This window comes from Trichosurus vulpecula, chromosome 2, assembly GCF_011100635.1.
Source record: "Trichosurus vulpecula isolate mTriVul1 chromosome 2, mTriVul1.pri, whole genome shotgun sequence".
In the NCBI taxonomy this organism is placed as follows: Eukaryota; Metazoa; Chordata; class Mammalia; order Diprotodontia; family Phalangeridae; genus Trichosurus; species Trichosurus vulpecula.
The window spans coordinates 329,565,887-329,591,576 of NC_050574.1; the positions used below are offsets into that span (position 1 = coordinate 329,565,887).

The 25,690-nt window shown below is 40.4% G+C and overlaps 1 protein-coding gene across 1 annotated transcript in view; it reads right to left on the reverse strand.

The window, feature by feature from the left end:
- Window positions 1–1,485: 1,485 nt before the first annotated feature.
- LOC118837111 (glycerol-3-phosphate dehydrogenase [NAD(+)], cytoplasmic-like) overlaps window positions 1,486–25,690 on the reverse strand; it is a 35,051-nt gene continuing 10,846 nt past the window's right edge. Inside the window, exons 4-8 of the mRNA XM_036744093.1 lie at window positions 9,779–9,917; window positions 8,592–8,704; window positions 8,056–8,289; window positions 6,402–6,508; window positions 1,486–1,591 (exon numbers count right to left, since the gene is read on the reverse strand). Of these exons, the coding sequence (XP_036599988.1) occupies window positions 1,486–1,591; window positions 6,402–6,508; window positions 8,056–8,289; window positions 8,592–8,704; window positions 9,779–9,917 (699 nt within the window). The remainder of the gene's footprint in view (window positions 1,592–6,401; window positions 6,509–8,055; window positions 8,290–8,591; window positions 8,705–9,778; window positions 9,918–25,690) is intronic.

A 25,690-nucleotide genomic window follows, 5' to 3' on the forward strand; every position in this document is an offset into this window, starting at 1 on the left:
CCATGTACATGTCTGCTAGCTTAAGGGAATAAACAATATGAATATATATCACCTAGCTTGTTTGCCTCTTTAACAAAACTTCCAGGTTAACATGGCTAATGGAATTGACCTGCAAAGGAGTCTACACTCCCAACAATGGGAAGAACACCATCAGTGGAGGCTGGAGCCATTTGCAGAGAGCCTAGACACCCTAAATCCCAGGGGAGAAGAATAGAAATGTAACATACCTGGCCTCCAGGGAATGAGGGCCAGGGTAGTCAGCATTACACACACTTAGTGGTATCTTCATTCTGACCTCCCTTCCCCACCCCAGGATCTTTCTTCACCACTGCAGCTGCAGCTGCTGCTGTTCAAGTGGCAAGAGAGGGTCAGCAGTTTGTCAGGAAAGAGATTACCTAGGACAAACACCAAAATGACCTTCTAAGAGCCAAAGCTCTTTTCTGTAAGGCTCAGCTCAAATGCCACCCTTTTGCAGGAAGCCTTTCCCAATTCCAAAGCTGATAGTGCCTATCTAAAATTTTCTTCTGTATGTGTCTTATCTGTACCTATTAATATTTATGTTTAGAGGTAACTAGGTGACATCGAGTTCTAGACCGGGAGTCAGGAAGACCTGATTTTCAAATCTGACCTCCGATACTGACCAACTATGTGATTCTGAGCAAGTCAAGTGCCTCTTTTTCCCTCAACTGTAAACATCTGCAAGTGGCGATAATAATAGCACCCCGTTCCCAGGGTTGTTGTAAAGTTAAAATGAGGTATTATTTGTAAAGTGAACCCTATATCAAAGCTAGCTATTATTATTGTTGGGCAGCTAGGTGGCTCTGTGGTTAGAGCATGCTGGGTTTGGGATCAGGGAGGCCCCTTTTCCTGAATTCAAATTCAAGCTCAGATACTTACTAGCTGTGTGACCCTGGGCAAGTCACTTGACCCTGTTTGCCTCAGTTTCCTCACCTGTAAAATGAACTGGAGAAGAAAATGGCAAACCACTCCATTATCTTTGCCAAGAAAACCCCAAATGGGGTCACAAAGAGTTAGATATGGCCAAAAAATGACTAAACAATAAATTATTGTTATGTTGTTGTGGTTTCTCCCTTTAGAATGTTAGTTCCTCGAGGACAAGGACTATTTTTTGCTTTTTCTTACAGTACCTAGCCCAGTGTCTGACATAAAGTAAACACTTAATGTTACCTGAACTGAATGATTAGTTTAAGGAAAGTCACCTCTTTTCCAGAAGGTTATATTCTTAGAGCCTTTCTCCCGACTGAGGAAAAAGGTATTTTTATCTATGGTTATCTTAATAACCAGATATTCTGAATCTGGCCTCAGATACTTGATACTTACTACCTGGATGATCCTGAACAAGTCACTTAACCCTGATTCTCCCCCCCCCCACCCCGCCAAAAAGAAATAGTTGGATATTCTCAGGCTTTATCTCCCTTTATTAGTGATTAGAATGAATGGAATTATCCCAATCTTTTGTATGAATCAACTAGCTGATTTATGTTGTGGAAGATTCCGCAGGCAACAGATGAACTCATTCACTGGCTTTCCCTCACAGCATATTTCATAGATGCAGACAAATATTGGAAACCTAGAAGAGAGAGATCACAGATGAAGAAGAATAGCATAACCAGGAAACCAGGAAACCTGCCAGTCATGCTTATTCCCTCTAAAATTAAGAAACTGAGGCAGCTACGTGGCACAGTGGATAGAGCACCAGCCCTGGAGTCAGAAGGACCTGAGTTCAAAACCGACCTCATACCAGACACTTGACGTTAGCCATGTGACCCTGGGCAAGTCACTTAACTCTGATTTCCTCAAAAAATAAAAATAAATAAAAGAAATTATGTGTCAGAGTAGAAGGCTATGGGTCATAAGTACCAAAGAACCATGAGATGTTTCTGTATCCCGTACTCTGGTTTGGGTTGGGTTCACAAGGAGTCCGATACCACTTAAAGAAATCCACTCAGACTATTCACTGGAAGGTCAAATACTAAAGCCAAATCTTAAATCCTTTGGCCACCTAATGAGAAGACAGGATTCATCAGAAAAGACCCTGATGTTGGGAAAGATTGAAGGCCAAAGGAAAGGGAGATGGCCCAGGATAAGACGGATAGATAGTGGCATGGAAGCAGTGAACCATGAGCTTGGAGAGATTTTGGAAGATAATGGAGAACAGAAGGGCCTCGCGTGCTGTGGTCCGTGGGGTCACAAAGAGTCAGGCACGACTGAATGGCTGAAGAACAACAACTGATAACATTTGTATAAGTGCTATAAATGCTAGATATTTTTTAAAAAATTTTAATTTACACTCTGTGTTCATTTTGTTATACTGTTCTTTTGATTCTGCTTGTATCACTTTGAATTCGTTCATATGAGTCTTCCTATGTTACAGATTTTTTCTATTTGTCATTTAGTATTGTAAAACAACATTCCATTATAGTCACATACCACAATTTTTACAGACATTTCCTAGTTAATGGACACCAACACTTTGTTTCTAGATCTTTATTACCACACACATGCACACGTGCACACAGACACATAATGCTTTTATGAAAATTTTGGTACATTTGGGACTTTTCTGTCTTTAACCTGCTTAGAGTACATGCCTAGCGCTGGAATCTCTTGGTCAAGGTGTATAGACATTTTAGTCCCTATCATTCCAAATACCATGTCATACCTTCAACAACAGTGTTAGTGTGCCTATTGTCTTTAAGTCCTGTAATACTATTTTCATCTTTAATCACAAGTCCTACTTTGATAGATATGATGGGAAACTTAAGAGTTGTTTTCGTTTGCCTTCTCTTTAAGTCTGGAGCAATCTTTCATATGATGGTTTTCAGTTCATCAGAGTTGTTTGTTCATGTCCACTGACAACTTTTCCAATTGATGATTCCCCTTCTCTTAAATGCATTGATTTTGATTATTATTTATTATTATTATTATCATATATTTTTATTTTTGCTTTTTGAGTAGTCAAAATTATTTGTTTTCTCTATATGATCACTTCTATCCCTCATCTGGGCTGGTCCTGCTGCGGCTTTCTTTGAGTATTGAATGCTCTGTTGAACCATCATCTCAGGGACTGCTCTGGCTGGAAACCTGGAAGCTTTCAGTGCTTCTAAAATGGCCTAATCCAGGACCAAACCTAAACACTGCCCCCTTGATTTGAGAGTTACTGACCTAGGTTTGGGTCTGAGCAATGATTGTAGAATTGTTCACAGTGGGGTTCCATTAGACTGCTAATGAACTCAGTCACTAGCAGTGGGCTGGAAAGTGCTTCCAGTTTAGAGTCATAGAACCACAGATTCCCCTTTGGTCTGGACTTCCTTCCCTAGTTATTCCACTGAACACTTAAGATTGGATTAGAAATCAAACTGACACCCCCACTCAGCTCCTGGGGTGTGAGTCACAAAGCTGCTGCTGCTTGATTCTGAACTTGCTCTGTCCTTGGTACAAAGCCTAGGGACCATGACCGCTCCTTCTCCTGAAATGCCACTTTTAGGCACAGGTCTCCATCTCTGTCATTCCTGGATCTTTGACCCAGAACTGGGTAGTGAGTGACAAAGCCACCGAGTTGCAACTATTCCTGGCTCCCTGAACAAATTTAGGGCCCTTTCTGTTGGGTTTGGGACCACTGCTTGCCCTGGTGCACAGCCTCTCATGGGGCTGGAACGCTCCAAGTGACCTTGGCCAGCTCGATCCAGGTCCTAGTGTTTGCTGACATCTCTGTCTGACTTCCTACACTGATCTGGGCAGAAAAAAATGACGCACTGTGATATTTTTTCTTGATTTTCCAGATGAAGACTCAGTTTTGGGTGTCTTCTAGATCTCTTTGGAGGAGTTATGTCCAGGGTAGGGCAGAGCTTGTTGTAATTCTTTCTACTACTTTGACATCGTGGCTCTACCTCTAGACTCCCAGTTATTTAATGTATTTTTGGGTTATTTTAAATGGTATTTCACTTTTGTTTTCTCTTGATTTTTGTCATTGCTATATAGAAATGCTGTCAAATTTGTGGATTTATTTTGCATCCTGCTACTTAATGAAAACTATTAATTGACTCAATTAGTTTCTTTGCTGATTCTGTAGTTTCCTAAATAAATAATCATATGTCATCTGCAAATAGAAGTAATTTTGTTCCCTTTCTGCCTATGCTTATGCTTTTAATGTCTTCCTTTTATCTTATTGCTATAGTAAGCAGGTCTAGCACTATGACAAATAGTAGTGGGAAAAGGATTTAGTCACAGATAATGAAGTTTTAATGTGATAACAAAGTATAAACTGTCTGTAAAGTGTCAGGCATGCCAGGTGATCCCTTTATGAAGTGTGAACTTTTTCTCTGATGGAATTAAAGGGAGAAGAAACACACTGGATAAACAAAAATTGGACATGTCTCTTCCATTTAAAATTGCTAAGCCCTGGAGGTTTTAAGTAGCTAAGCCCTGGAGAGATCACAAATATAGTCTCATGAGGGCTTTGTGGAAGAGACTCTTGCAGGAGAGAAGAATGAGACTTCTCTTTTTTTCCTCCTCTCATTAGCCCTAGTGTCTAGCAGTGACTTGTCCAAAGGGAGCCAAACCACCTACCAATTCTAGACTTCATTGCTTTGAGATAGTTCAAAGTTTAAAGTTGTCCCCATTCTTTCCACAGGCACTGTGAATATTTGTAGATTTGTGTATCCCAAGTTTCTGCTGGGAGGATACTTTATAACTACCATTTTTAATATTATTTTAATTTTAATAGTATTGCTGTTTTAGTTAATGCCTTTGCTAAGAAATAATTGTATCTATTGGCTCATCAGCTTATGAACTCTAGCATTAGGAGGTTGACCCGCCCCTCCTCTCCCATTAGTCTAAGATACTGAATAATAGCAGCTACACTTTGGGGACCCAAACAACAAATTCAAGTGAAAGTTAGGAAAAATAGCCCACAAGGGATGCTATCTTAGTAAATTCCTTTGCTAAGAGCTAATTGTACCTAGTGGCTGACTGTTAAGGGGGATTCCACTAGTGGGGACTTGTGAGCTCTTGGGCACCATGATTACCTCTCCAGCTGTCATTTGAAAAGCTGTCACTCATGGACCCAGGCTCTGATTCTGTTTACTAAGTCTAAAGGTGCATCTCTAACACTGTTGTTTACTGCAGTCCCTAAAACTGTGCACCTTTCTTCTTGCCACTCTTGTTTTGAATGTCATTACTCTTTTAGACTTACACTGCTCAGGCATGAGTCCTGGATCTTGTGCCTGGGTATTATTTCTACCTCCATTCTGCACTGTTGGTTTTGGGGTTTCTTCCACCTGCCTCACACCTCTGTCTAGATGGTGCTGAAAAGGACCTCTCAGGCAACTGTGAGAACACTCTCTTGTCCCTTCACAAAGGATCCCAAGCCCTCACTCCTAGCTGGGTAGGATGAGTCCTTTTCTCTCATTCTATACCTCAAGGGAGAGGTGGCATGCTTCCTTAATTGGTCTAAATTTCATGTGCTTCTTTCAAACTGGAGATAAACACATCCACCTCTCTTTGTTGGCCTTTTTGATGCCCATTATGCCTCAGTAGCAGCCCATATACTGTCATGCAAATTATCTTTAAGCTTTGGTTGGCCTCAAGAAGATGCCAAACCATTGGTGGTAAGGGGAGGAGCTGAAGCTGTTGGTCTCTGTTGTTATTCCTCCAGTCATGGAAAAGTCCTTGTCCTCTAACAGTGAAAAACATAATCATCTGTGCAAAAATATTCAAAGTGACTTTATTTGTAATAGCAAAATACTAGAAACAAGTCATATGTCCAACAGCTGGGGAATGGTTAAATATATTGTGTCATGTCTATTTAATGGAAAAGTTTTACACCAGAAATAACAACAGATATAAAGAACAGAGAAATATGGACAGACATAGAATATGATAAAGAAGGAAGGAAGAAGCAGCAGCTAGGTGGTGCAGTGAGTAGAGCACTGGCCCTGGAGTCAGGAGGACCTGAGTTCAAATCTGACCTCAGATGCTTGACACACTTACTAGCTGTGTGACCTCGGGCAAGTCACTTAACCCCAGTTGCCCTGCCTTCCCCCCAAAACAAAACAAACAAAAAGAAGAAGGAAGGAAGAAAAAAGGATCATAACATTGGCTTCAAAATGTCTATGTACAAAAATAAAAGCAACAAAATCTGATAAGTACACAAACAAAAAAGAGATTGAGAGGGGACACAGATTAAGGCTTTATTTTATTAAAATTGATATATATTTTCCCTTTTCTGGAGAGTATATTGTTTCAAGCTTATGGTTATATATGTAATTTAATTGCCCATTTTGCTTATTATTTGTTTTCACTGTGATTAAGTTTATAATAAAAATAACTCCTAAAAGAAGGTTCCACTCCCTATTTATTAGTTATCATCAGTCACTTACTTATTTTCCATGTTTTTGCTTTTCAGGATCTTGTATATTTCTCTGACAGTTGGAGGCCCCTGAAGCTTTTGTCCATTAAGTATCTCTTTTTCTAACTCTTCAATGGACTAGAAGGAATAGGATAAAAAAATAAGGAGGTTGAATTAGATGACCCCTAAGATCCTATGATTCTATGTATTGTCAATGCTTAGAATGAATACTCAGCTGATTTAGCATTAACTAAAAGGCTTACTAAGATGCAGAGCCATAATTAGCAATATCTTGGTACCGGGGGCAACCAGCACCAGTGTCCTCAAATCAAATTTGTAATTCATGAAACAAGTAATTAATTCAAACTCAGTTGGACTTGGAGCTCCCAGGACATCATATCTATAGGGAAAGAGATACTAAAGCAATAAAAGTCCATAGGTCCATAAAGGGGAGATCTTAGCATACTGGGAAATTGGCCCATAGAAGGAAGAAACCCCAGGATATCACAAAGTCACTACTTGGGAGACTTTTGTCAGGGAGGGACAGGACATGTCAGGGAAGGGCTGGACTAGCCAGCACACATGCACCAAGTGTGTGATAGCCTGGGTAGTGGAGAGAACTATCCCTAGCTCTTGAAACAGAAGACCTGAATTGGAGTTTAGCTTCTAACACTTTCTAGCCATGTGACTATGAGTAAGTTACTTCAGCTATCTAAGCCAGTTTATTCCTCTGTAAAGTGGGGACGCCAATATTTTCACCCTCTACCCAACATGACTATTATGAAGAAGAGGAGGATTTGCAAACTTCTGGAGACCTAGAGATGTGAGCAATATATCATTATTGGTTCTAGGAGGCTCTGGGTTGGGGCAGCAGACTTAGGGAATATTAAATAAAAGTATTCCTCCCCAGGAAGTTTCTCAGTTGCTGAAAAGGCCAAAGCTGCAATGACCTCTTTTACCTTCTTCCAAAGTTGGCAAGGGGCTTGAGTCAGGGGTGGGGGGAGATCAACCAGGGGTGACAGCAGGTGGGTGCTGGCTCAGCCAGAACCAGGGGTTCTCACCCATGTTTGCCCTTTGAGGGGAGAGAGAACAGGAACTGATTCTAAGTCATACTTTCCAGACCAGGACAAGGAGGGAACTTAACAAAGCTAAAAATTAGTTTGGCAGTCAAATGCTAGCATGTTAGTTCCGCCAGGGACTTAGAAGTCACTTAAAGTCCAACTCATACTACAGAGGAAGAAAATGAGGCCCAGAGAAATAAAGTGATTTAAGGATCATAGATTTGGGGCTGGGAAGAGACTTGTAGTCCATCTTTTTCATTTGCCGGTGAGAAAACTGAGGTAAAGATTGTTCCAGGTCAGCAGCCTCCAAATTCAGCGTTAGCTGCACCATGTTGCTTCCTGAGCAGGCCAGGGGAGAGGCAGGCCAAGACTCTAACCCAGCCCCATCCACTGCTTCTTTTATTTGTGCTACACCTGGCTGTGGATAGAAGACAAGACTTGGAGTCAAAGACCTGGGTTCAAATCCCACTCCCCATAATTATTATGGCCCTAAGCAAGTCACGTAAGCACCGATTTGTCCTTCAATTTCCTTTTCTGAAAGATGAGGCAGACTCCTCATACCTATCAGAAATCTCTTGGTCTGGGGAAAGCCTCAAGTGCCCTCCCCTCACCATGAATCCTCACCTTTCCCGTTCGTGCAAAGGCTTCAGCCACTTTCCTGCTTCGACCTCCATAACAGGTGGTGATGAGGTCGGCGATCCCACAGCTTTCCAAGAAGGTGGTGAGCTGTACGGGCCTCTTGCAGAAGATCTTGGCAAAGCTTATCATTTCCAGCAGTCCCAGGCGGATGACTGCTGCCTTAGTGTTATCGCCCTGTTCCAAGCCATCAATGAAGCCGGCTCCAAGTGCCACAACATTCTGGAGTGAAAGGTGGCAAGAAGAGAGATTTTTAAAACGAGGGAACGGGATAAGGAAAGATGAGGAGATAAAAGATGCCAACCCATGGATGTCTCCAAACCCATCAGCTCTAGTCAGGAGGCCAGTAGTGGGAAGGGGTCTAGCCACTGCAGCCGTGTCAGTATTCTCCGGTCCTGCTAAGTAAGGGCTACTCATTACATTTTGGGCTTCCCATTTCTGGAGGCTGGTCCAGGGAGGGTGCTTTGGGTGATACTAGTCGGGGCACCTTGGCCATCGCTCCTCAGCCTCCCCCCATGACTCACTTTCAATGCTCCACAGAGCTCCACAGTTTCATCGTCTTCTACTACAGTCATTCGGAAGTTGTCCGTTTCAAATAATTCCTTAAAGATGTTCCCGTGTTTCTTGTTGGTGCATCCTGAGGAAGAAGAGCCGACAGATGTGGCATCCTAAGCTATTGGCGTCCATTACAGATAAGTCACAGCAAGGAGGAATCAACAGGACCCTGATTTCCCTTATTTTTAATCTCTTCTGAAGAGATTAAGAGATCTCTCATCTATAAAAGGATATCAATATCTACCCTGCCTGTCTCACAGAGTTTGTTGTTAGGATCAAGAGAGATGATGGATGTGAAAACACTTTGTAAACCACATAGCATTAGGAAGCACTATTATTTTGAGGGGGAAGGTGGGTGGTTTCCCTTCAGTGAAATGCTTGAACTGAAATTGCTGAGCACATGATAGAACATACTAAAACAATAATGACTCACATTTCCGTGGCACTTAATAGAGTTTGCAAAGTACCTTCCTCACAAGAAAACTGTGAGATAGGGAGCACAAATGTGCTCATTTTACAAGTGGCTTGCTCAAGGTCACACAGTCTCCTTACTCCACGTCCAGGGCCTTTTCCACCATCACAAGGTGTTGCACCTCACTAAAGGATACAATCCAGGGGCACAGAGACGATAATTACCTTACCACCACCACCACCACCACCACATTAATAATAATTATTATTCACATCTATATAGCACTTTAGAGTTTAAAAAGCACTTTTCTCAAAATCCCTGAGTAGTACAAGTAATGTCCCCACTTGCTGATAAGGAGGTGCTGAAATGAGTTAGCTGAGGGCTCATGGCCCACAGTGGTGGAGCTGGGACTTTGTCCTTGGACTCCAAATCCAGGGCTCTTTCTGCTGAATTAAGTGCCATTGAATTGTGTACCTGGCTGCTTTCTCACACTCAAAGTGAGGCATTCAGTGTGTGTACCAGATTTGAAAAAAAAAAGTCTTTCCCTCAAAAACAAGGGATAAGTGAAATGCTGCCCCACGAGGCATGAGGACTCTTCTTCCTTTCCTTAAGAGACATTTAAGTACTTTAGACTGGACATTCCTTCCCTTGAAGTTCCCAACCCCAGGCCCTATCTATCCCCACCTTCATTCTCTGAGAAAGAAAAAGCATGAGCTTGAATGAATTGCCTAGAACAGTCCTTACCGATGGTGGCCTCACAGAACTTCTCATCAGCCACCTCCTTAGCAATGTTAGCCCCCATCAACACACTTATTTCAATACCAAGCATCTCTCGGATAATGTCAGTGGATAGTCTCAAAGACCCAGGACTTTCTTGAATTCCCTGGTCAAAAAGAACAAGTTGGAGAAAAGAAGAAGGTAAGTTGTACTGCAGTTAGAAGGAAGAAATGATATAGAGATGTAGCTAGACTCAATAAACCCGGCAGACAGCACTGGAAAGGGTTATTTTAATACATTTCCTTTCATTTACTCAACTTATCCTTGGGTGAGGAAGGACTAGGAAAAGGCCCGTGGGCTGGCTGCAGAGCACGAATGTGCTTTCTCTTCCTCAGTGTCCTCACTAGTTATAGATTTAAGTATGATACCCTATGTGTGTCCTCCAAGGCCTTCTGCTTTTGTCCCTCTACCAAAGTGGTTTCCAAAAGTTTAGATTCTTAATCTACTTCAGCAGAAGAAATGACTTATAGACTATCTCCTCTTCCTATCCACCCCCTGCCTTTCCATGACAAAAAATAACACACACACACCCAAAAAGCCTTTATCAGCCAGTATCACTGGAAAGACCAACATCAGGGCTGCTTTTCCTTCAACAAGGAGTATATAATAAGTTATTAACCTGTGACCAAAAGAAAAGCACTGCCGTTGTAATTATACAAACATTAAATCTATTTAAAATTGGTCTGTTTTCCAGACAAGGGTAATGGGGATGGTTAAGGGTCTGGAAATCATCCCATTGTAAGGACTAGTTGAAGGAACTGGAGGAGGGAAGACTCAGTGAAGACATAAAAGATATAAAAAGTATTAAACTTGTTCTTTGTGGCTTCCTATGGCAGACTGAGAGTCAATGAGGAGAAGTTATATCGAAGCAGCATTCAGTCAACAATCGATTGATCAACAATCATTGATTAAGTACCTAGCATATGCCTGGCACTGTGCTAAAGTGCATTTTCAGCTCAGTATGAGGAAAAAGTTATGTCAGAATTAGGGCTGTCCAAAAGTGGGATGTATTTTCTCATCACTGTAAATGTACAAGAAACAGATACCTCCCAGGAACGTGGACCAACTACATACAAGTTAGCTCCAGAGTGAGAAGGATAGTCTTTCCTCAAAGGCCGTAGAACTCCCATTTAGAGTGACTGTGAAGGGGCCCTGTCTGCCGTTTTCTGGGAAACCTTACCAGGATGGAGTTTATATCAATATAGCATAGCTAGATCCAGACTCCTGTTCTCCACACCTGGGCCCCTATGCTCCAGTGCTCTCTTGGAGCAATAACTAATATCTAGCATTTATCATAGTGTTTTAAGGCTTGCGAAGTGCTTTACAAATATCATTTTATCCTTATAACAACCTGGGAGGTAGATGCTACTATTATTCCCATTTTAAAGAGGCTAGAAGAGATTAGGTGACTTGTCCAGAGCCATAGAGCTACTAAATGTCTGAGCTCACATTTGAACTTGGTTCATCCCATTTGTATGCTATTGCAGCTGCTCTAGGACATAGGATACATTAGAAAAGTTTACCTGGGAAAGCCGCCAACTCCCCCACATGTTTACTGACTGCAGGAATTGTAATGCAGAAGATGAAGGCAGGTATTACCAGTATGGGAAACAAGTTTGCATAAGCAGCATTTTCTGAGTGAAAATGAAATGAACTGAATTATCTTTAAAAGTTCCGCAGTGGGTAGTAGGGTGGCTCGATTATCCCAATAAGACTTGTAACATCAGAGATAATGTTTGAAGCTTTGCTTTACTCACTCTATCTATTCATTGGATTCAATGTGATATGAGAGGCAGTGTGGCTGAGTAGATAGTCTACTGGACCTGAACTTTAGGAAGAGCTGTATTCAGATCTTGCCTTTGACACTAAACTGGCTGTCTGACTGTGGACAAGCAAATTAACCTGAACCTTGATTTCTACATCTGTTAAATGGAGATAAGAATACCTATGAGTATCTACCTCACAGGGTTAAAGGCTTGAATGGGATCACACACACACACACACACACACACACACACACACACACACACACAGAGTAACATCTCTAGCCACTAAGTCAGGGCCTTACTATCACCACCACATTAATAATACTTATTATTCACATCTATATAGCACTTTAGGCTTGAATGGGATTTTATATATATTATATATATATATATATGATACTTAGCAAGCTTCAAAGTTCCATGTAATTTGTAAATTATTATTATTGTTCCATGGAAAAGTGAATCTTTACCTAGACAGTCATGAATATTATAATATAGAATTGTTAGATAAATTGGGGCCCCTGATTATAGTTGATATGGGAAGGAAGACCAAAGGGATGAAACTTTTTCCCTAAGGAACAGATGTTGGTTTTATCTATGCTGAGAGGCCCAGCACAAGGAAAGAAATCAGCCATCTTGGTCAGGCATCAAATCCCTGAAAAGGGGACAGATTTACAAGGAAATCCAGGATCATCACTGTCCAAGGACAAAGGAGAGTCAACAAGAGTTTCAGTAAACCTACTGACCACTCCACAGAGTACTTAACCCAAGTACTTCTTTACAACACTGGACACATAAACATGTATAGCCTTATGATAGATCTAAATAATTGGAGAAATATTAATTGTTCATGGGTAGAACAAGCCAATATAATAAAAATTACAATTCTTCCCAAATTAATTTACTTATTTAGTGACATACCAATAAAACTACCAAGGAATTACTTTATAGACTAGAAAAAAATAATAATAAAATTCATCTAGAGGAATAAAAGGTCAAGAATAGCAAGGTAAGCAATGAAAAAAATGTGAAGGAAGGTAGCTTGGCAGTACAGATCTCAAATTATGCTATAAAGCAGTAACCATCAAAGCAATCTGGTACTGGCTAAGAAATAGAGTGGTAGATCAGTGGAATAGACTAGGTACACAATACACAGTAGTAAATCACCATAGTAAACTAGTGTTTGATAAATCCAAAGTTCTGAGTTATTGAGGCAACAATTCACTATTTGACAAAAACTGCTGGGAAAGCTAGAAAGCAGGATGGCAGAAACTAGGTATAGACTAATATCTCACACCATTTACCAAGATAAGGTGTTAAAATGGATACATAATTTAGACATAAAAGGTAATATAAGCATGGAAAAAAGTTACCTGTCAGATCTATGAATAAGGGAAAAATTTATGACCAAACAAGAGATAGAGGTCATGGGATGTAAAATGGATAATTCTGATTGCATATTAAATTCAAAAGTTCTTGCACAAACAAAAAAAATGCAGCCAAAATTAGAAGAAAAAAAGCAGGAAACTGGGGGAAATTTTATTGCAAGTTTCTCTGATACAGGCTTCATTTCTCAAATATATGGGGAACTTTAGCCAAATTTATAAAAATAAGAGCCATTACCCAATTAATAAATGGTCAAAGGATATGAACAGGCAGTTTTCAGAAGAAGAAATCAAAGCTATCAATAGTCACATGAAAAAAAAGCTCTACATCATTATTGATGAGATAAATACAAATTAAAACAGCTCTGAAGTACCACCTTATACCCATCAGAGTGATTAACATGATGGAAAGGAAAATGGCAAATGTTGGAGGGGATGTGGAAAAATAGGTACACTTATGTACCATGGGGTAGCTGTCAACTGGTCCAACCATTCTGGAAAACAATTTGGAACTATGCCCAAAAGGCTATAAGACTACATATCCTTTGACTCAACAATACCACTGTTAGGTCTGCATCCCAAACAGATCAAAGAGAAAAGGAAAAAGACCTACATGTAAAAAAAGATTTATAGCAGCTCCTTTTGTGTTGGCAAAGAATTGGAAATTAAAGGAATGCCCAACATTGGGGAATGGCTGGATAAGTTGATTTGATATGATCAAAGTTGATTTGATTCCATATGATTATATGGAATACTATTGTGCTGTAAAAAATGACAAAGTGAATGGCTTCAGAAAAATCTGGGAAGGCCTATGATCTGATGCAAAGTGTAGTGAGCAGAACCATTATATATACACACAGTAACAGCAATATTATAATTACAATTAACTGTGAAAGATTTAGCTACTCTGAGCAATACAATGATCCACAACAATTCCAAAGGATTCATGATGAAAAAATGCTATCAGCCTCCAGATGAAGAACTCTGAATGCAGATTGAATATTTTCTTTCACTTGCTTTTTTTTTTCCAACATGGCTAATATGGAAATATATTTTGCATGACTTCATATTGCTTGCCTTCTCAATGAGTGGCGGAAGGGCTGGAGAGAAGGAGAGAATTTGAACCTCAAAATAAAATCACATGAAAAACTTTCTACCCATACTTCCACTTCCTTTTATCTTTGCATAGGAATTTTAATATAATCATCAAGGAGGACATTAGAACTGTGATTTTGTTGGTAAAGGGATTGCCCAGTGAGGAAACTCCCTCTATCAATGCAGATCATCTCTTGCTATGCAACTTCTAATCTTAGAGTTCTCTGGGGCACTAAGAGGTTTAGTGATGTGCCAGTGTATGACAAAGTTACAATTTGAATGACCCAGGTCTTCCGGAATCTGTAGCCAGCTCTTTATCTACAATGCCACAATGCCCCTTACTTCACATTTACACCTGTAATAAGTGACTGGCCAATTAGCCCAGACTTTATAAGCAAGCATCAGTGCTATGGGCTGATGTAATTCCTCACATGGAAGAGGCTGGGAACCCTGTTTCTGGGAGATATAATGGAAATACACTGGAAAACTTGGAAGGATGCACAGACATTCTGTAACTGACTCTGGTCTACTGGCTGCAGTTGCATAGCCAGAAATGGGGTATGTTCAGAAGGCACTAATTGATATCTTCTTTTCTTTCTTAGTTTGACTTCTTTCAGGTTGGCAGCATTCTGAAGAAAAGCAATCCTGTGAGGGAAGAGGCCTTGGGCCTTCCCAATCTGAAGCAGACATGTGGCCTGTGACTATGTCCTTGGTTGCTGCCTGCGTATTTGGTTTTTTCATTTTAGGTGAATATAATTAGAAAGGACTACAACCTTGTGAGTTTCAAGAAGTCAGGAGAGAAAGTCTAGACATTGAGTCCATTCTGAGTTTTTCATTCAATCCAGTTCTGAAGTCCTGAGGAGGAACTTTCAGGACCCAACCAAGTAGTGGCTGAGCAGGACCCACCATGCTGAATATGGTGGGGCCAGTGAAATTGAGTTAAGTCTGAGTTCACTCTCCCAAGAGATGGCAGTGCTATAGGTGCAAGTGGGCTCTCTTGGGTCATAAGAGAATTTTTCTCTATTGGCTTTATTATTGCCATTTCTTTAAGACAGTAAGCCACATAACTAGCTAGCACTTGCATAATTTTGCTGACATCAGATTTTAGCTCTAGGGATTAACTAGTTAGTGAAAAGAGAATTTCAGGCTTAGCTTTAAATAAATAAGTAAATAGATTTACTTAAGATGAGCAAGTCAAGTAGCTAGGTATAGCTCCGATGTTGATAGTCAAGTCTGCAAATTTCTAGCTATATTCCTAGAGTTTATGAGCCAGTTTATTATTTTACCTGATATAGATCTTCTCCCCCTTCTGCTACCTGTTCTTTGATGTGTAAATCTTTACCTTCCCCTTCTGCCCTCTTGTAGTAGCAATTAGATTTAAAGATCCCAGGCAATTTGGGATAATTTGGCAATTATCTTCTACATTATTATTATTGCCTTACTGTTTCATTTGGCGACTAGGAGGATGGGATCACAAAGTATAAGATCTCTATTCAGAGGTAGAAGAACTTTAGAAGAAGAAATGGTTGTCCCAGGACAAAAAGATGTATCTTATTGCTCCCTAGCAAGGGAATGGTCTAAGGGCACTGGTCTCTGTGAGAACTGGAAGAAGAAGCTACAGAGTGGAGGATCTAGAGATTTGGAACGATGTCTCAGAGAGGTTACTGTTGAACCAGGAATGGGGATCCCAAGAGCGATCTCTAGACGAGGCTGGATTTTACTCACAGCCTATCGTATTGTATGTGAAAGCAGGGACAGATTGTTACAAGAAAGGAATCAGACAGTTGCTGACAGGTCTAATAATTCAAGTCAAAGTGCTTCTTCTATACCACAGCAAGATGGAGAAACTCAGGTGGCAGAACAGCCAGGAAACTAACAGTCTTGTTGTAAATTCAGGTAGAGGGCAGAGGGAGCCAAGGAGGTCAAGAGTACTCCTCAGTTCAGCCAAGGTTGAGCCTAGCAGGCTGTTTGGTTACCATGGTAAAAGAGCAGAGAATCTAGACAGGAGGATACAATGTCAGAATCTCAGGTACAAGGTGATACTTTGTTCCATGGTACTTATCACAGAGTGAAACATTGGTACACTCTCAAAGAGAAATGAGTCCCATACAGCAGAGGAGACTGGAAATACAAGACCATATAACTCAGTTTAGAAAGGCTTTAGAGGATTTTACACAGCAGAAAATCATAGGTATCTTGAGTAGGTTCACCCAGAGAATGGGAGAATCGTTAATATCTTGGATGGTGAGAATCAATGAGGAAGGGGCTGCATGAGTGTCTGTGGATTCTGTGGATTGTACGAGATTCCTAAGTATTTGTCAGAATCCTTTTGTACAGCAAGCTTTTAGGGATTATCATTTGCAAAGAAAAGCAACCAATTTGTTGGCTTTGGCTGTGACAAGCTATAAAGAGGAATATCCTGCTGATACTATGTGGTCTACTGCAGATAGACCCTGGTATTCAATTAGAGACTGTACAAGAAAGTTAAAGGAAGAGGTAATGAAGACTGCTATTATGTTGGGGAATGCCAAGTTTATTATGAAACTCCCTTGGGAGTCTCTCATAGGAATTTGATAGTTAAGATAGCACCCCCACTTACAAACATGTGGTTCTGTTATTTTACCCGATATAGATCTTCTTCCCCTTCTGCTACCTATTCTTTGATGTGTAAATCTTTACTTTCCCCTTCTGCTTTCTGTAAAATATCATTGTGCCCATCCTGCCTATGTAACTAAGACCTATATAAGGCTATTGTTCAGGGTCCACTGGTTTTTGCATTTCATAGGACTACACTCTGAGCATATGATAAACTGATTACTAAAATATTTCTGTGTGCTAATGAGTATGATTGGCAGCAATACCTATCAACAAATCTTTGGACATTTTTTTATGTCAGCCCCAGGTGCTGAGTGCAGGGCAATGTTTATACTTTGGTTGCTGTTATATCTTTGAAGTAAATATATCTTTAAAAACTAAATTATTTTAATTGGTTAAATGGAACTGAGGTGCTAGTCACTGGTGGCTAGCAGTTGGGAGAAAGCAGATGGAATGGGGTGTTGAGCCAATAACTATAGATAAAATAATCCAAGCCCTCATGGGTACCCCAAAATGCTAAGAGGACAATATAATCAATCTTACTCTTGGCCAAAGATACATACAAATAATGCATCATTATTAAATTTCATCTTATTAAAATTGGCCCATCATCCTAGCCTTTTGGGATCCCAGTTGTCATCCAACATGTTGCTTATCTTTACTAGTTCTGTGTCATTTGAAAATTTGAGAAGCCTACTAACTATGCCTTCATCCAAGTCATTGAAAAGATATTGAGCAGAAAAGGTCCAAGGATAGCATTCTTCTGAGAGTTCCCTCCATGTTGATATAAACCCATTGAAGTTATTGCTCCTTAGGTGTGGCCTTTCATCCAGTTCTGAATCCACCTAACTATTCATATTTCTTTTTTTTTTTTTTTTGCAGGAGGGAAGGCAGGGCAATTGGGGTTAAGTAAATTGCCCAAGGTCGCACAGCTAGTAAGTGTGTCAAGTGTGTGAGGCTGGATTTGAACTCAGGTCCTCCTGACTCCAGGGCTGGTGCTCTACTCACTGCACCACCTAGCTGCCCCAACTATACATATTTTCATCTAGCTCATGTCCCTTCCCATAAAATGATATCAAGAAATATTTGGTCAAAAGCCTTGCTAAAATCCAGGTATTCTGTGTCTATGGCATTTCCCTGATCTACTGGTCTAGGAATCTTGTCAAAAAGTGAAAAATGTTTAATCTGGCATGATGCATTGTTTTTTTTTTCTTTTTAATATTTTACTTTTTCTCAATTACATGTAAAAACAATTTTAGCCTTCATTTTTTATAGTTTTGAATTCCAAATTCTCTCCCACCTTCCCTCCTCCTTCATTAAAAAAGCAAGCAATTTGATAAAGGTTATACATGTTCAGTCAGGCATGATACATTGTTGCTGAACCCATGTTAGCTCAAAGTGATCACCAAATATCTTCTAAATGGCCACAAACCATTCTTTCTAGAATTTTGTCAGGAATATAAGTCAAAACCACTGCCCTACAGTTTGAAGAATCTATCGTCTTCCTCCTTTGAAGATCAGGTCATTTGTCTATCTACAATTCTGCAACAAACATTTCTTTTGTTTGCTTTTTAAAAACAGAACATCAGTAGCCCAGCAACTGCATTCAACAGTTATTTCAGTACGCTGGGAAGTAGGTTGTCTGGGTCTGATGATTTGAATAGACTAATACAAATCATAGGCTCATAGATTCAGGGCTAGAAGGGACCTAAATCATATAATCCAATCCGTCCATTTTACAAATGGAGCCCCAGGGAGGTGAAATTATTTTCTCATTGCCAAGATGACAGTCAAGAGCAGATAGAGAATTCAAACCCAAGTCTTTATACTCTAAAACTAGCATTCTTCATTGCGCCACAACAGCTAAGCACAATAGCTTCGTTTACCACCAAGACACTTACCTTTATCAATTAATTACATAAGAGTATGCCTTTAAACAGAATGTAGTTGAAGTAGCCTTTGACCTTTATACTGGGAGCCACCTAGTTCCTTTTTGTTATAAGACTGGACCTGGTGGTTTTGAGACCACCATGACAATCTCCCCTTAAGGGAGACTGTAAGCTTATAGAATATTCTCATGGAAAAATACTGACAATAACACTTTTCAAAGGTTAGTACAGTTATGTATCCTAAACAATATTTTGCCTAGTACACCTCCATGTTGTCCTGTTTGCCTCCATGATAACAAACCCCCAAAATAATATTTTCCCCTGATTCCTGATATGCAAATCAGCCAGGGGCTGCCGGGGCTGCCTGGGCCAGCCAAAATCAGAGTATGAGAATCCTGTTTTCAGGAGAGCATTTTGGAACATACCCTCCCCTCCAATGGGAATACATCTTCCCACTGGAGCACCCCCTCCCTTCCTGCTGAATGTGCTCCCCAATGCAAAGCTGCCTTGACATGAGTTATATCTATGACAGTGCATGTGCACAAGTCCCTTTTTCCTCTTCTCCCTCTTTCTCATTGCTTGCAATAAAGTCTTGCATTCAACTAATTCCCATAGTTTAACATGTTATTTTCAGCATCCCAGCCTCATTAAGGACTTGTTTTCCCAAGGCCCCCAGACCTCTCCTTAGACATAAACTGGGTACCCAGACAAGGACTTAACCTATTAATAACCACACCTTCAATAGAAGAGTGTGACTATAAGCCCAGTTGTAGAAAGCAAGGGTCAATAGAAGAACTCTATGTATTCCCAGGAAGGACTTCCTTATGCCAGAGAATTGTCACAAAACACTTATGTCTTAACCAATTCATTCACATAAGAGAACAGATGGATCTGAGACAGGGAATGGTTAGAGAGCCAGGCTTGACTTGGGAGTCAGGAAGACCTCAGTTCAAATCTGGCCTTGGACACCTACTTAACCTTCATTTCCTCCTTTATAAAATGAGGATAATAACAGCACCTACCTCCCAGAGCTGTTGTGAGGCTCAAATGAGATAATAATTGTAAAGTGCTTAGTACAGTATCTGGCACATGGAAAATAAATGCTGGTTGAATGCAACCATCAGAGGGGCTACCTGATGCTGATCCCACGGTGAGAGTAGGTAGGTTCAAATCAATTGGAGCCGGTCTTTTGGTCTCTTTGGAAAGCCCCTGCTGCTGCATCTGGAGCCTCCTATTTTGACCAGATGTCATCATTCCCTGAGCCTGCTCAGCTTTATGGACTTTTGGCTGCTATGCAAAATAACTTATGTAACAGATTCACAAAGCTGTGCCTTCCTTGAGACTCCCCCTCCCTGTTGGAGCCTATTTAAACCCTGTTCCCTCTGCCCCTCCTGGGCACTCCAGTACTCTGGTGCTATATGGTATCTTGGATTACAATTCCTTTGCCTTGATTAAAGACCCTTGTTGTTAGTACTTTGGTAGTCCTCTTTATTTCAGATTGACATTTCTGGTGTCAGAAGTGGGATTCAAAGACTCTTGCCCAGCCAGTCAACCTCATCTTCAACATCAGGAAGCCTGGTACCAGCACGGACCCCTGTTCAGTCCAGATTCAACTTGGTGGTTCAGTGTGGGTAAGTGATCTCTCAAATTTCTCTACTCCCATCTCATTTTGGTTGTAAATTATATGAGATTTCTGCCTATTTTTCTAATAGATTATATACTTGAATTTTTGAGAACTGTTTTGCTTCTTGCCCACAAAAGGAGAAGTTTATTTAAGAAAGCAACTTGAAGTTTATATGAAGTTTATTTGGATATCTGCTTTATGTTGCTTCTCTGAATAATATACCAGAACTTAATTGTTATTTAAATAGACCAAGTTTTTGTAATCTGTTAAAGTTTTTGTAATTGCTAAGAACACCTTAAAGGACTTTTGGTTCTTCCATTGCTTAGGGAATAACAGAATTATAACTGATTGACAATAATGAACAATCTTAAGTAAAGTACCAGTAAAGTCTCAACTATAGTGAGTCTGAAATACTCTGGAATATGAAGGAAATAAGAAAGGTATGGGTTTTCAGACCACGGGAGAGACGTATAAAGAGGAAAAGAAGGTTCGAGTATGTTAAAAGAGAGGTTTGAGAAAAGTTTTGGCTTTGTTTAAGTGGGAAGGTTGTGCGCAACTTTACGTATTTACTTTGTGGAAACAGCAGTAATAATAATTGCAGCTTGATTTGAAAGTAAATAGAGAAAAGTTATAGAGAGCTATGAGTAAACTTGAAAGCAAAGGGTTCAAGGTGTAATTGAATTTATTCTCATCTTATTTTAAAATGATACCTTTCTTCTAATAAGATGCTTATGATAAGTCAGAATTTATTGTACTATTTGGTATTAAGATAAAGTGTTGGGAAAATGCATGAATCTGGAAATTTGTTAATTGTGCAATCTTAAACCAATTTACCTCAGCTTAACAATCTATAATGCGGATTTAAAGAGAATACTTCGCATTGATCAGATAGTTCTTTTTAGATCAGTATTCTTTTGGATTATAGATTGAATTGTTAAAAAGAATGATGTTGAGTATTTGAAACTGTTCATTTAGAAATGCAATAGATATTTATAATGTTTTGACTATAAATTTGGTACAGCAGGAATCTCTTCAAGTTGTCCTCAAGTGTGCAATGAAGAATTTTAAGATCTTACCAACTTTGCTAACAGTTTGATGTAATTAGGTTTGAGAAATAGTGCTGCGTGCTGGAGCCTGGCAGCAGACTGACCTATGAGCAGTTTTGATACTCAGGGTTGGAGTACACTGATTTAGTTTTAGTTGAGAACTAGAAATTACAAAAGGAAAAGATTCCATTCCTATGCCTAATCATTGTACCACAGTAATCCTAAGAATTTTTCAGAAGCTTTGACTTCTTAGTCTGCTACAAGTAAGGTGAGATAAGCATCTGGTAGTCCTGTCACTCACCTGTGAGAATGGTTTGTAAGAAGCCCTTGTTTATAGAGTAATTAACATTAGGCTTTGCCCCTATTATACAACAAGCACTATACTGGCTATTATGATTTTCAATGCTTCATTCTGTTTCAGTTGTAACTACCATGTAATACCTGAAATGTTTCCTTATATCATGGCAAATTGAGAATTTGTATTAAATCATTGATTATATTAACTCTTTGCGTTCTATGAAAACTCTTAAGGACATGAGATGGGTCATACCCTGCCACTGGCGGACCAAACTCCTTAGACTTTTTTGTCTGGGCCCAAAATCAGTCCTCCACCCAGAATCTTAATGAGATTCTAGGTGTGGCTAGGTGGCATGGTGGATAGAACACTGGCCTTCAAGTCAGGAGGACCTGAGTTCAAATTTGGCCTCGGACACTAGCTGAGTGATCCTGGGTAAGTCACTTAACCCTGATTGCCTAAGAGAGAGATCCTAACAGCAATGATAACAGGTTATGGATTCAAACTGGTAAAGTCGTATATATGTATTTTTAGTGCTATTAATATAAGATTAAACACATTGAGAAAAATGATTACTTTTATATTAATAGTCAATTATTAAATTAAGATTAAGGGTTTCCTTTCCTATTTCCTCAATCAAACTAGCCTCTGAAAGACAGGGCTGATGTTGAGTCTGGGTTTAATCTTGGGTGGGACCCCACCCAACTGGGAAATCTGAGTTCTGATTAATGGGTAAAGACCATCTTTTATCTAGGTGGCATTCTTACCATAACCCCACCATTGTTCTACTCAGGTAAGAATAGAACCCAAGGGGGGGGGTAGTCTAGGTAGAGATGAGTCTCTTTGTCCATCAGAATAAGCCGACCTTTCATTATAATATTCATTTAACTGCTAACCAATCAGAGTTGATCTCTGCTTGTGGGGAACATCCACTCTTCCAAGGGTTTTTAAATGCCTAGCAGCCCTCAAAAGTTTATCTTTGGTTTCTAAGAGTACCGCTGACCTTATTTTTTAAATTATTTGCTAGCCATGATTAATAATTGCCCAGAAATTGTGTGTTTCTAACTTTTCATTTGTCACAACATGCTTATATTGTGAAACTTGCTAACACAAATATAGTTAGAAAAAGGACTTTTCTTGTAATTTAGATACTGTTAGATTATCAAAACTCAGCTGTTAAAGCATTGTCTAAAAGCAGCTAACCATTTTCATTGTATTTTATTTTATTAAGATTATTATGATGTTTTTAAAAAGTCTTAATTGTTTTATCTTATTAAATGTTCGAGACTTGCTTTTTGACATGGTTATAAATGTTTCAGCTCTGCGGGTGATATCATGTAAGTTCTTTAATGCTTAAACCTGAGAGCTATGCGATCCAGAGGTGGCTAGAGAGGGAAAGTTTATAGATCAGCTCATATTATAAATCACCTTATGTTGAGGAAGTAAGTTCCACCTATATGTGTCCAGCCATATTAAAGATGGGATAAATAATTTTCTATGTAAGGTCATTTGGAAATACATCTGACTAAATTAATACCATCTTGTATTGTGAAATTTGGTAAACTACTATATTGGATAACGCTGTTAGGAATGCAGCTTCTCTCCTAGTCTGAATGTTGTTAGAATATGAACTGAATTGTTAAAAGAAAATAAAATATTTGAAAGCATTAAAAAAGTGTTTCAAAAGTGTTAGCCAAAACTGAAAAAAAGACTGAACAACACCTCCTAACTCTAAGCTTGGCTTTTACGCTGAAGTCAAATTGGAAACCAAGGGCCACCTCCAGGGAGAAAAGTCATTCAAACAGCCAATCTCACAGTGAACTTTGTAAAGTGACAAGGAGGTAAAAAAGGAAGATCTTAGATAACAGAAATGCATAGATGTTTTAACAACCCAGCTAGCAGCTTCGGTGGGGGCGTAAGATCCCTCCCCCACAGCTGGCACCCAGGGGGCTGCCGGGACCCAGGAGGCTACCGGGAAAGCACAGGTTCTTTTTATCTGCTTAAACAAGGAAAGCACGGTGAAGGGGTTGACCAGCTTACTTTAATCCAGCATTCACTTAGCATACAGACAACATTCATTTAGTTCAGGGGAAAACGCCAGCATTCAGTTAGTTCAGGGGAGCATACAGACAAGCATCAAGAGACAGACCAAATACAGATTCATTGACTTACTTCAGGGGAAAAAACCAGCATCCTGAGGTTCAAAACATTCATTTAGTTCGGGGGAAAAAGCAAACCAGCATCCCGAACCTCAAAACCAAAATACAAACAAATTACAAATATCAACAGACAGACCCAATACAATTCATAGTTACCAACATCTGGGCTCGGCCCGAGGGCAAGGGCTGGCCCAGAGTCACGCTTGCTTGCCGCTGCGTCCCACACCAACCGGAAGAGGAAAGAGAGGGCTTCAAGCTGTCCTCTCCCCTCTTATAGAGTTTTTGACATCATCAAGCACCACCTGAATGACCAGGGCCAATTGGTTCTTGACTTGGTCCCTCCCCCTAGCGTAGACCGGGTTCTGCAGCTAACACCTCCCCTCAGCCAGCCCCATGACTCATCACACAGGAAATTGATTCCTGGTATGGTCGCTGGACTTCCTGCCCCGGGAGAGCAAGCCACAGCGTCCAGAGGCTCAATGAGGTAAGCTGAGTCACTCAAAGAAAAAAAGGCCATTCCAGTTACAATAGATAATTGCAAAACTTAATTTTTAGTGCATAATAGCAAACTCCCCCCTCCCTTTGCATTAAAAACTTCTCCTCAGAGTTGCTGTGAAAAGTTCACAGTGCATATCATCTATGATTTTCCAGGTCACCATTGTCGTTTTGCTGTTCAGTAGTTTTCAGTCATGTCTGACTTTTGTGACCCCTTTTAGGGTTTTCTTGGAAAGCATACAGGAGTGGTTTACCATTTCCTTCTCTAGCTCATTATATGAACGAAGAAACTGAGGCAAATGGGATTAAGTGACTTGCCCAGGGTAACACAGCTAGGAAGTGTCTGAGGTCAGATTTGAATTCAGGAAGATGAGTCTTCTTGACTCCAGGCCCAGTGCTCTATCTACTGTGCCACCTAGGTCACCATTAGGGAAGTAGTAAAAAAATAAAGAGGCCTAGATAATTGAAAAAATGGCTCATCTCCCCCGTAATAACAATAACAAGCATTTCTGTAGTGCTTTAAAGTTTGAAAAATGCTTTACACATATTATCTCATTCAAGCCTAATGACAACACTTAAAACATAGATGTGACAAGTATTATCATCCCCATTTTACAGATGAGGGGGGGAAAAGGCTCAGAGACATTAAGTGATTATAATGAAAACCTTTTCAGATCCTTGATCCAAATGGCATATAGATTATAAATCACATCAAAACAGGATTCTACCACACCACTCCTGGATCATTTTTGTTCCCTGGTTCTCAAAGATTCAGTGGAGACTCATATTCTTAGAGGCTAAGAGCTAGGTTGCTCTTTGGTAAGGAATAGAACACCTGACAGATTGGTGCGGCTCAGGGCAGTTCCTCTAATTGTGTTGCTGTATAAGCCCATGGCAATATGGCTTCATATATCTGCCAAAGGTTGGAGGAGACCATAGAACTTGCACATTCATAATGCTACTTGCGGGGGGTGGAGCCAAGATGGCGGCTAGAAAGCAGGGACTAGCATGAGCTCCCGGCCGAGTCCCTCCAAAAACCCATAAAAAATGGCTCTGAACCAATTCTAGAACTGCAGAACCCACAAAACAGCAGAGGGAAGCAGGGCTCCAGCCCAGGACAGCCTGGATGGTCTCTGGGTGAGGTCTATCCCACATGGAGCTGGGAGCTGGGAGCGAGCGGAGCAGAGCCCAGCGTGAGCAGTGTGGACCAACCAGACCAGGAGCCGGGTGGAGCGGGCCCTAGCGCCCTGAATCAGTGGGTTGCAGAAGTTACCAGACTTCTCAACCCACAAACACCAAAGACAACAGAGAAGGTTAGTGGGAAAAGCTGCTGGAGTGGAAGGAGTTCAGGGTTCAGCCACCACCCCCGGGGCAGTGGAGGTGGGGCAGCTACAGCTGCAGTTGCTTCTGGCCCCAGGCCCACCTGGTAGGAGGAATTAAGTGGCGAATCAGAGCAGGAGTGCACAGCCTGCTGAAGATCTAAGCCCAGTCTGGACTGGGGGTTCTTGGGGAAGGAGAAGTGCTGGTGTG